We start from the raw sequence: 12179 nt of genomic DNA, 5'->3' as shown, positions 1-12179 counted from the left end.
AGGACTTCGGGTTCACAAGTGTAAAGCGCCCTCGAGATCCTGTAGTGGAGGGAGCTGGTCTTCGGCTTGTCAGACTATTTTGTTCTTTTATTTTTCTTTTTTAAGATTTTATTTATTTATTTGACAGACAGAGATCACAAGTACGCAGAGAGGCAGACAGAGAAGTGGAAGCAGGCTCCCTGCTGGGCAGAGAGCACAATGCAGGGCTCAATCCTAGGACCCTGATGAGATCATGACCTGAGACTAAGGCAGAGGCTTTAACCCACTGAGCCACCCAGGCATCCCAGACTATTTTGAACGGCTTGTCACAGGCGGGGACGAGGTCGCTGGGCTGCTCAGATAGATCAGAAACGTGTGTATTTTGGGGAGCTTTTAAAAGGAGACGCCTTCCTCCTGGCCCTAGGCAGAGGATGTTTTGTCTGCTCTGTCCCATGTGGAACTGGACTGAAGGGAGCTGTCTCCCCTCACCCAGCTCTGGGACCTCCTGGACTCACTTCCTCCGGGGGGCCAGACCAGCTCTGGCGCTGCCCCTGGCCTCTTCTCCTTCCTGATGACGGTCTGAGTGTCAAAGTCTTAAGACCGTGGCTCCCCACGGCTGGTCAAACAGATCAATGTCTCCATTCTTTTCCAGGGAGATAGATTCAGGGAGCCAGATCCCAGGAGAGGTTAAGGAAGCCAGCTGGCTTGACTGTCTGTATCCCCAGGCCTTCTGGTCTCTTTGGGGTCCAGCTTGGCCAAGAGGCCTTTCGTTGAAGTTATGGCGTCTGGAGCACGGCTGCCCCCATCCAAATGATGCGGTAGGATAATGGGGGTCCCATACATTCATTTGACAAGCTAGGGGTACAGTTGCCTGAGTGGACCTGCCAGGAGGTCTTTGGGCCCATCTGCAGGATTCCTGCTTTCCGGCACCAGCCAGGGTTTGGATGAGAGCCATCTCCACGGGGTCTGACATCCACATGCCCTTTGGCAGTAAGACACAGTCTGTTCCTGCCTTGGGGCTCACCCCCAGTCCCTGTACCCCAGTGGGGAGCAAGTGGGAGGGAGTTTGTCCCAGGGATTCGGAGCAGGTGCAGGATGTCTCCCCAGGCCCAGGGATAGGGAAGCTGCTTTCCTGGGGTCCACAAGTCTACGGGCCAACACCAGAAGGCAAGACAGGCAAAGTAGGACCTGTCATTCCTCTTGAGGCACAGGAAGGGCGAGGTGGGGAGACACAGAACCTCCTGGGTCAGGTAGGAGTCAGAGAGGCTCCTGGGCCTTCCTGCCCTGCCCTGGACCGGCTCTAAGCTCAGAGGCAGGTTTGGCATCTTCTCATCCAGAGCTTTCTGCCATTTCTCTGGTTTTTTTTTTTTTTTTTTTTTTTCAATTCATATTGCTCCCTCTTAGCTGAGAGTATCCCTCCATGGGGCTTCATCCACCCGGAATGCTCTGCCCCATGTTTCACCTGGCAGGTGACACAGCTGCCCACATCCTTTTTCTTGACACCCTCTCGTCTCCTAGCCTCCCTGGGATCACGTCCTTCCATCTTCTTCCTGTCTTGTTGGATGTGTCTTCCTGGGCTCTTGGCCAGCTCCTTTCTGTCTGACATCCAAATGTCTGGGGGAGCCCATGGTGGACCTGCCCCCTCCCCCCTCCTTTATCGACAGTCTTCCATGGAGCGATGGCAGTTGGCTCATGACTTTAAATTCCATCTATGCCCTAACGACTCTTAAATTTTATCTCCATTCTGGCCTGTCCTTGACCTGCAGGCTTCCAGATGTACACTTTGTGACTCTAACAAGGCAGCGGAGTGCGACAGAACAGAAACTCCTCAATCCCCATCGCCCTCCTGTTGCTTCTTCAAGCCCCTCCATCCCACAGGACGGTCCACTCTACCCCAGTTGTTCAAGCCCCAAGCCTAGGTACGACCCCTCATTCTCTCTCACCCTCCACGTTCAAATCATCCACAGAAGCCTTGACTCCGAACCCCCACCCGTGTCTCTTGGGACCCGTTATTATGGGCCCCCCAGGCCCCCATCTTCTCTTGCCTGCACTGTAAGAGCATCAGACGGCTGGCGGTTTCAAAAACACAAACCCGAGGGTGTGACTCACCAGCATAAAACCCTCCCGCGGCCCCCATTGTCCTCAGGATAAAATTCCAGCTCCCTGTCTTGGCTGATGGGCTGCTCTCGGCCTGGCTCCCACTGACCTCCCTGGACCGCTGTCATTCCCCTACACCTTCCCTTCCTCTGCCCAGCCGCGGGCGCCTCCTCAGCTCCTCTGACATGGCAGGCTTGCCCTCTCCCTGGGGACCTTGTTCTTGTTAGTCCCGCAGCCTGGAATGTTCTTCCCTCGCTCTTAGTGTGGCTGGCTCCCTTCCTGTCATATGGCCTTCCCAGAGAGGCCTCCTCGGACCCCCCAACCTGAAGTAGCCGCGCCGGACCCTTTACCAGGCCACCATTTAAAACACTCTGACTTTTTCCTTTGTGATTTGTTTGTTGTCGTTTCTCTCCCACTGGAATATAAGCTCCATGAGAATTAAGGTTCCCTGGAGCCTCGAGTGGTGTCTGGTGCACAGCAGATGAAGGACTGACGGCCCCTGGTAGAGGGAGGTGAGACAAGAGGCCAGGAGATGGTTCGCACATGTGAGGTGATGTTGGGCTGCGTGAAGGTGGTGGACAGGAGATGCAGAGAAGCAAGAGAAATCGGGGGGGACAAAAGCATTAGGAGGGGGACAGGGCGTGGGGAGGGGTGACTCCTGGCTTCCTGGTGAGGGGAATGGTCTAGGAGATGGAGGGTTGCAGGGAGGCAACAAAAGAACGGTAGTCGGTAACATTTGGGAGGTGTTGACTTTGTCCAAAAGAAATCTGACAGCAGAGCTGTCTTGGGGGCAGTTAGATGGATCTAAGGCAAGGCACGGAGGAGATATTGCACCTTTACCTTTGTGTCCCATAGCGGGAGCCCTGGGTGGGGCCAAGCCCTCAGGGAGAAGAGAGTGGCCCAGAAGAGGGGGCCTATTCACGGCCATTCAACTTGCGGGCTCTCGGGACCTGTGACCCCATTGACTGCCCCATCCCCTTGTGAGGCCCTCCAGACCCCAGGCTCTGTGGCTTCACCCTCTCCCAGTCCCTGCAACTCCCCTGACTGCTTCTTCTCAGTCTCCACCACAGGCTCTTTCTGGAATGTTCGGTGAATGTATAGCCCGCTTTCTCCTGGGGCACTCTCTTCTCCCTCTGCCTCAGAATGTGACCTTATTGGGCAATAAAGATTTTGTAATTGATAATTACAGATGTAACTAGTTATAATGAGTTGATACTGGATTGCGCCGGCCCTCATCCAATGATTGGTACCCTTACAAGAAGAGAAAATGGGGACACAGAGACACACAGAGACAAGGTGCTGCGTGATAACGGAGGCAGAGATTGGAGTCACGCTGCCACTAGCCAAGGAATGTCAAGGATGGTCAACCACCACCAGGGAATTCCCCTCTATCCCTTTCGGACGGAGCATGGCCCTGCTGATGCCTTGATTTTGGACATCCAGCCCCAAGAGCTGTGAGAGAATATATTTGTTTTAAGCCTCTGAGTCTGTGGTCCTTGGTTCCAGTGGCCCCGGGACACTAATGCAACGGTCAAATGTGAACTGGCTGAGCCTCCCACCTTGATGCTTCGGGGTGGGGAAAAGAGCCCGCAAGCCCATCCTACAAGAATACCCACATCTGCCCGAGCCCCGGGGCTCCCTCCACAGATTGTCCTTTGCTTCCTGCAGCCAGGAGGGAGACTCAGAGGCTGCCTCCTCGCTGGCCTTGCTCCTCCGTGCTGGTTCTCTGCAGGGCACCATTTGTCACTGCTGCAAGGAGGCGGGTGAGGCCCAGCTCCAAGGTGACCCATTCCCTGCCACACAGAGGAGCCCTTCACAGATCTATTTGCTGTGGCCCCAGATGCAAAGAGCAGATCACTTCTCCACGGGGCATCTGAGGACCAGGCCCCCGGGTTCCTGGTTAAGGAGGGCTAAGGACAGACACCCACCCCCAATCTGTAACGATGTAGACCCCACAAAGACCAATTACAGGAAGAGCGCCTGTGTTCGGAAGAAAGGCACTGGCCGGGCAGGCTGCAGCTCAGAGGCGGGGAAGTCCCCGCCCCTGAGCTTCAAGTCCCATGTGTAAGACCAGATCAAACCAGGCTTTTCTGCTGCCCCCTTGTCTCGGGAGTGAGGTCCGGGGCACACGGAAGCAGGTTAGCTTGTGCATAGAAGTACCCATGAGATAACCCACTTCAGATGAACACCAGAAGACTCTGGGCAGTACCCACTTCTTCCTTACAGGGGGAACCCCTACGTTGGTGCTCCTGAAGCTTCTCTAAAGTCCTCCCAGAGGCAGGTGAGGCCAGGCCCACAGGCACTGGCAATGGAGGGACTTCAAGGCACCTCTCCAAAGTCAAAGACAATTCCCTCCCGCTGTATGTCTTATCTTAAAAACTCTTGTGGATTTTGTATTCAACTCCATAAAATCAACTGCCTTGTTTTTAGTAAAACAGTGACATTCTACATGATTTACAACTCAGTTGCTTGGCTCTGTGTGTGTTCTCCCATGTGGATAGTTCAGCGTCACGCTAAGGCTCAGAGTAGGGTACCTGGGAGGTGGGCTGTGGGTCTGCAGGAGGGAGGGAGGCAGGCGAGGAGCAGCTTGCACAGGCCATTCATCAGAACACCCTGGAGCGTCACTACGGGAGGGAAAAAAACACCCAGAGGCTTCTGGGGGCCAGTCTCACAGCTGGAGTGGCCTCTCCTGTTGCCACTGGGCTACCCTCACCATCTCTAGGTCAGTGTGTGGTCTCTGGCTCCGGTGGAACGAGGCTGCGCTATCAGGGGAGAGGCTGGCAGGAGCACAGCCATAGTGGGGGGGGGCAGCCTGGAGGGCAGGCAGCTCGGAGGTAGGGGCTGAGCTGGGGACCACCCCAGCTATACATCTTCCGTCCATTAGCATAGAGGGTTTGGTCAGTGTAGAAGATCAAGCGGGGAGGCCAAATCTTGCCTTTCCTTCTCTCCAGTTCCTTAGTAGAGAGTAGCTCTCCCTACTCTTGATGTTTCCAGATGTTTAACCCCCTGGAGGCTGGCTTAACGCTCCCAGCGCCCCCAGCGCTGGTGAGTGTCCACCCTGCCCTGGGGCTTCCTATACAGGAAGCCGGCACCTAGCAGCTGAAGTCCGTTCCAGCCTCTGTTCCCCACTCTGCTAGAGATGACAAGGTCCCTTTCCTGCCCCTGAGGGTCAGCAGGAGGCCTGCCCAGGTGGCCAGCTGGCAAGCTGCTACATCCAAGCCTCACTCGGATCCTGTTGCCCAGCCAGAGGCGCTGCTGCCTGAGAAGCTACTGAAAATAGTCTAAGTCTACGCAGCTTAGTGGGGATCCAAGAATGGGCTGGTGGGGGTGGGGCCGGGAGACCCTGGGGCTTCTCTAGCTGGCCTTGGGAAGAATTAGATAGCGGCAAGAAAAAGAACTGTGTGCCCAGAAGTTCCACTCATCTTCTATTCCAGGGACAGGAGTCACTTAAAGGTGTCCCAGTGCCCTTGGTGAGATGGGAGCCCCACTCCCTCCACTCCGGGAGCTCGGAGCTGGAGCTGCAGTGTCAAATGGCCTGGGTGTATTCTCTTTGCAAATAGGCACAGGGAGACCATCTACACAGCCAGCACATCCTCTCCCTGAGCAGCACAGCCTGGGCTGTGTGTGTCTGCAGGACCTAGAGCAGGCAGAAGAGACATTTCCCAGAGTCCCTCCACGAACGTCTCCAGGGTAAACTCGGTCTGACTGCCTGTAGCCTGGAAGAGGTCCCACTGCCTTCCCTAATGCACAGCTGGCCTGCCCCAGACGCTCTGCAGTCAGGCCCTGGGAAATCTGTGCTAAATTTGCACCTTTGGGTTAAGAAATGGTGAAAATGGTAATTCTCCGAGTAGCCTGGCCAAAGCCAGCCCCGGCTCCATCCACCCCCTCAGCCCTTGCTGCGCCCTCTCCCTGAGATCCTCCTTTTCATCCCTCCTGGCTTAGCTGAAGCCTGCTCAGGCTTGATGTCTTAGGTCGGGGAAGCCTTCCTGCCCACCGGGCTGGACTGAGCTCCTCTGATGTACCTGGTGGGCACTCAGTCACTCCCGCGCACATTCACAGGACAAAGACGCATTGTGGCCTGCAACCTGCCAGCCCGCGCTAGGCAGCGGGGCTCCAGGCGGACAGGGCTGGGGGTGGGTGGGTGAGGGAGAAGCCACCTAGCTCCGGCGGAGGAGCTGCAGCTCTCAGGACCGGGAGGGCCGCGCTTCCCAAGGTCCGCCCCAGCTCTCTAAGTGCTGGAGGCAGCGCCCCCTTCCCCCCACACCCATCTCCTCTTTCGGTCTCCGCCTGGATGGCTGCGCTCTCGGGTGCGATTTGGGGGCCGAGGTCCAAGCGCTTCGCCGGAGAAGCTCGCCCTGCACCCGGCCCGTTGGCTCAGACAAAGGCTGCGCCGGGAACAAAGGCTGCACCACCGCGGCCGCGCGGGTTTGCGGCGCTCCACGCTCGTGCTTCCACGCGGCCTTCCGTCTGGCAAACATCCACTTTAAAAAATCAAATGAAGGCAGAATCTCTTCCCCAAACAGTCCTCCCCCTCCGGGAGGGGGGAGGGGCGAACGGCGCCCCCACGGTCGGGAGCACGGCGGCGGGGGCGCAGGCAGGGCCGGCGGCTGGGCTGCGAGTGCGCGGCGCTCCCCGCGGCTCTCCGCTCGCGCAGGGCTGGGGAGAGGCGCGGCCCGCCGGGTGCGCGGTGCCCTGCCGCAGTCGGGGCCGGCGCGAGGCGCCCCTGCATTGCAGAGCGCGGGGTGCGGAGGGGGGTGCGGAGGGGGGCGCGGGCGGGCGTGCCTGCGTGCGCGCGTGTGCGTGCGCGCGTGTGTGCATGAGCGCCGCCGGGCCGCCGCGCCCCAGTTTGCTCGGCGCTGCAGTCCCTCGCCCCCTCCCCTTTGCACCCCCTCTCCTCCCCCTCACCGCCGCAGCACGCGCGTCCCCACCTCCCAGCAGCTCCCAGGGCGAGTCTGCCCAGTAACTGTGGGGGCGGGAGGGGAGAGAGGAGCTGGAAGGAAGGCTGCCGCCGGCCTGCTCCCTGCAGCGCCCTCCCCCACGCGAAGTTCACTGCCAAGCCACAGGGCTGGCCAGAGGCCCGTGGACCCCTACCCTCGGGGCTGTCCCAGCTGTCCCTTTGGCATGAGGCAGATTCTGCCCTGGCGCTGCGGCTGCAGTTCGGGCTCCCCGCTCCCCCCACGGTTATTATTTATCAGGCGGGTGAAATCCTGGGAAACTTTTCCTGCCGTGAATAAGGCACTTGTATTCGTTTAGGGGAAGGGAGGGTCTCACGGATCCTCTGCTCTGGCCACGTTCCCCTCCCATCACTTGAAAGGATACCTGTCCAAGACCAGCCGGAGAGGGATTCATGAGGTCTCTTGGGGCCCTGGTCTGTTCCCTGTCCGGGGTGGGCCTCTCCTGTCTTTTCCCGAACCTGCCATCTCTCCTGTGTATTTTGTCTGGGGCTGGAGGACGCTTATTTCAACTGGAGGCTCTTGGAGGTCTGAGCTCCTAGCCCTCTGGGGAAGGGTCTGGTGGGGATCAGGCATCCGGCTCGGTATAGGCTCATTGCTTCAGGGACCTGGTATGGTCCAGGACTGAGACGTGTGTTTGTAGTGAAGCAGAGGTGTTTTCCTTTCCCCATGGTCTCTGTCCCAGCATCCACCCCTGCTAGTAACCTCAGGGTGCAGCTTGCTCCCTGGGCTTCCACGAGGGGCTGGCTGGTGTCTCCTGTGCTCCAAGGTACTGTCTGGCTGAGGCTTGGCTCTCGGAAGGGCTCCATCTCCCAGGCAGGTCCTTCATGGGTCCTCACCCCTGGGGAGGTAACCTGGTCACTCAGGGAGAGCCGGGATTCTGCAGAGTACCCTGTCCCATTTCCCGTTTGTTCTGCAAAACCCAAACCGGATTTCCTGAGCAGGAGCCCCAGTCGCCCCACCCTTCTCTGTTGCAGTCGTGCAGCCCATCATCCCAGCTCCAGCGGCTCCAGGCTTGCCCAGGGTGGCTGCCAAGGCCAGCTCGGGGCTCCCACGCTGCTACTGCCAGGGTGCTGATGTCTGCTGACCCAGAGCCACCTCTGGGAACAGCCTGGAGGCTTTCGGTGGCCAGGGTGGCCGCCAGGAACCCTGTCGCTGCTGGAGCTGGGCAGGGATGAGGCTGAGGTTTGCACAGGGGGCGGCTCAGGAAAGCTGCCCAGGGCATGTGCCCACTCCCAGAAAATCCTCCAGCCACCAGCAGCCAGGGGGATGTCTGGGAGTCGACAAGGCCAAGGGCTGCTGTGTGCAGAGGGGAGAGGTGCTTAAGGAAGTGATCCCTACAGAGGGCCCCGGGGCAGCTGGGGCAAGGCCCACACCTCAGGCTGATGAGGTCTCTGGCAAGTACCCCACAGACTGGTGCTCCTCTGGGCTGCCCTGAAACTGACGTGTGTGCAGCCATTGCTCCGCTCTGGCCCGGGGCCAGCGAGCAGACTACAGCTCTGCTCTCCAGGGCTTCTACTAGGCATGCTCAGAGCTGGGCGGCCTCCCCCCGCCTGGCTTGGGCAGCTTTTCTCTGCAGAGCCTCCAGTGCCAACCTTCACTCATGTTCAAGGCCAGTGGCTCTCAGAGAGCCATCCTGGGACAGCAGGTCCTGTCTCTTCCATCTGAGCCTATTGGGGCTCCCTGGCCCTCCACCGTCAGCCATGATGATGATCCCGGACTTGGTTCAGATGCTCTATGGGGCAAAGGCTAAGGTAGAAACAGCCTGGAAGCCGGGGGTGACAGGTGTTGGAGGGCTTCTGCGAGGTTTGGTCTGTTACCCCCAGGAGGCAAAAGCACTTAATACAACCCCCCTCTCCCACTCCCATCAAGGACTTGGAACATGTAAGGAGCCGAGCCTGAGCCACCTCTCCTGGACTGCCCACTCTGCTTTCATCACTCGGAGGCTCAGGACTTGCGGATGGCCTCCAGGGGCTCTCTCTTCGAGGACACCCTAGAAATGGGCTTGGGGGGGCAGGAGAATACATGCAGACCCAGCATCTCAGGCCCTGTCCAGAGAGGAACGTCTGAGCAACTTGGGGGTTTATCTGGCCACTCAGACCCCCTGGCAGGCCCAAGCTCATCTACTTCCTTCTGTGGCAGAGAGACCTAGATTAGGGAGAGCAGCCCAGGTGGTCCGTCTGTGCTCCTCTCCGTCCGACCCTGTCTCTGGGTCCCAGACTTTTGCCCCAAGTGGACGTTAGGGAACCTAAATGCTTCTTTCTTTTTCACACCCTGTACACAGAGTCCCCAAGGGTCCCTTTTCCTCAGCACCTGGCAACCCGAGCGCCGTTCTTACCGTCCAGTGACAGCCAGTCATGCTGGGAGGAAGGGAGTGTGGGCAGGGCCCGAGCTTTGTACTCAAACACCACTGAGTTGGAGATGATCTGGTTGTTGAAGGCAACTTGTAGGGTCACAAGACCAGTGTCATGGGCTGCAAGAAAAGGAAAGAGAGGTCAGGGTCGGGTCGGGGGTGGGCACCGTTCCGTCTGTTGTACCACACAGGAACCTGTTGTACCACACAGGAACCCCTTCCTCACCCCCCCCTTCCCTGGGTGACCCAGCTTCTGCCTGCTCCTTCCTCGAGGCCCAGATGTAGTGCTTCTCCTTCCAGGAAACTTCTCTGGATGCCAGACTCAGGCAGGCGCCCTGTGATCACTCCCAAACCCTGTATTGTAATCGCCTCCGCTCCCTGGTGAGGACAGGTACCGGAAGTCAGTGCGGATTTGCTGAATGAACGCGTGAATGAATGGGCCCCAACACTGCCCATGGCTGCCTGACTTCTCCTGCATCCCATCCCTCCTAGACGGCATCCAGAAACAGCATTTGCTGCGGAGTCTTGGTGCTTATTTCTGTTTCATCCTCTCCTGCAAGCTTGTCCTGCTGCACTCAGCATGGCCTCCCACGTATTTTCAGAAGTTCCCCTGCCTTCCCGACCAGGGCAAGAGCCTCAGCCGCCGTGCCTGTTACTCTGGGCTCACGGGGGCCGATCCAGGGGTGCTCGCAGGAAGCTTAGGGCTCCCTCCCATGCCAAGACGGTGGCCTTTGGGAAGGCAGGCCCCTGTGGGTCTCATTAACCCTTCTGTCCCCAACATAGGGCTCAATGAAGACTGCATGTCTTGAATAAACAGCTGGGACATTCTCGCTGTCGGCAAAAAGAGAGCCCGCCCCTGGTGGAAACCTGCTTTGGTTCTGGGGTAAAAGGGGCTGCACAGCTCCTGTTGAAATCTTGGGGGCAGTGGCCCACAGAGATGGCCCCGGGGGCCAGTATGGGCGTGCTGCCTGCTCACCCCACCAGGCCTCGTCCTCTGGTAGACGTCAGGGCTCTGTGCTCTCTGCCCTGCTTTTTTGGAACACCAGATACCAGTGCCCGGGGCCTCCCCAGGACAGATTTCCAGGGAGGACGCACACAGCGATCATGTTACTGCTTGGGCACTTGGTTTGCAGTTTACAGACTTGAGAAAGCCGTCCAGGTCAGCTGCTCCCCGGGGAGGCATAGAGCTCCGGCTTCCCTCTGAGGCAGACCTTGCTTCCTATGGGAAAGCCAGCTCATTGAGCTATGGCCTCTGTTCATGCTAGGTAGATGTGTGATGCCACTGTCCCCAGAGCAGTTCTTCAGGATGTCATTGCCCCAGGGGGACCAGTGGGTTTTCCCCTCCACTTTCTACCCCGGTGTGGTCTCTTAGCTCCAGACCAGAAGCTGAACTAGCTGGCTCCACGGTGGGTTGTGGGGAGGGGGTCCTGTAGGACGTACTGCAGTGCCTCTCTGGGCAGGGGTTTCCGGCCAAGTCCAGATCCTCCGGCAGCCCTGACAGCGTCCCCAGGCAGCAGGCAGACTTCCAGGTTCATGGTCACTCATCCTCCCTGGAGCTTTGCCTTGTTTACCAACAGGAGAAAACGCAGCCTGCACACACCCCAGCTGAGCCTGCTCAGCTCTGCATCTAGGTGGGGAGTTCCTCAACCCCCGCTCTTCTCCACACCTTCCGGCATCTCCTGGCACTTGTACTACCTGTGATGCTGGAATGTGGACGATCGAAAGCATCCCATCCTTCCACAGGGATACAGAACGGAGAGGAGAGGACCTATCGTCGTCTCTGGGTCCCAGACCAGCAGCTGGGTGCAGGCAGGCCATTGCACAGGGCGCGCCCTCAGCTTGCTCCCTCCCCTCATTCAGAGTGTCAGCGGGTGCTGGCCCCTCCACTTGTCTCCATCCCCCCTGCCACCGCTCTGAGCCAAGCTGCCGGCCTTTCTCACCTCGAGTCCTGCTGCGGGCAACCTCAGCCGTCCGGAGACCCACCTGTTCCTGCCAGAATGGTGTTGGGGGGTGGGGGGCTACGTCCCAAAGCCCCCACCTGAAACGGGTGGGCATGCATTGCCCAGGGATTGCCCCTCCCGAAGTCAGGAAAGATCACCCCTCTGCCCGCTTCCTACGGTTTCCGTGTTTCTTTTCTTCCTCCCAGCAATCTGTTCTCCCACGCACCCGGAATTATCTTTTAGAGACATAATTTAGATCGCATCACTTCCCTACTTAAAACTAATGGTTTCCCATTGCAGGTGAAACCAAATCAGACTCCTTCCCGTGACTCAGAAGGATGGACAGGGGTTGGTCCCCACCATCTTCTCTAGCCCTGCAGTGTTCGGCTCCCCCACAACCTGTTCCACTCTCCCTCCGACTTGCTTGGCGATTTGTCTCCTTGTTTCTTTCTGTCTCTTGCAGTAAAGTGTAAGCTTCGCGAGAGCTGGGCGCAGGTCTGTCTTAGTCGTCTCTTCGTGCCCAGGGCCAAGGTCAGTGACTGGCGCGGTACAGCCCCTCAACCGTTTGTTGAATGAATTGCTTCAAAACGCAGTGCATTTGCCCACCTCAAGTTGAATTCTACCCCTTGCCTTTGGGGACCTCCCAGGAATCCAGGGTAGGGCTGTCCTGCCAGCCAAGTCTTCTGGTTGATGGCTTCTCCTGTCTCCTCCTGAGCCCAGGGGCGCCTTTTCTGAAGTCCCAGGTCTTCTGTCATCACGCCCCTCACCCTGAGCTCAGTGCCCTGACTTGGTTGTCTCTCTCCTGAGCTTGGAGCACTACCGAGATCTTGTAGGGGGCAGACTCCATGCTCCATGGGT

At 58.4% G+C, this 12179-nt stretch overlaps 1 protein-coding gene across 6 annotated transcripts in view; it reads right to left on the bottom strand.

Annotated features, from left to right (window-relative positions):
• Positions 1-12179, bottom strand: part of CAMTA1 (calmodulin binding transcription activator 1) — an 812384-nt gene that overhangs the window by 65088 nt on the left and 735117 nt on the right. For all 6 annotated transcript variants that reach the window (XM_032863301.1, XM_032863304.1, XM_032863298.1 and 3 more), the window contains one exon: positions 9367-9501. In XM_032863301.1, coding sequence (XP_032719192.1) covers positions 9367-9501 — 135 coding nt within the window. The remainder of the gene's footprint in view (positions 1-9366; positions 9502-12179) is intronic.

Source organism: Lontra canadensis, unplaced genomic scaffold (genome assembly GCF_010015895.1).
Source record: "Lontra canadensis isolate GAN:19392208 unplaced genomic scaffold, GSC_riverotter_1.0 scaffold25, whole genome shotgun sequence".
Taxonomy (NCBI): Eukaryota; Metazoa; Chordata; class Mammalia; order Carnivora; family Mustelidae; genus Lontra; species Lontra canadensis.
This window is presented reverse-complemented; position numbering and strand designations above follow the sequence as displayed.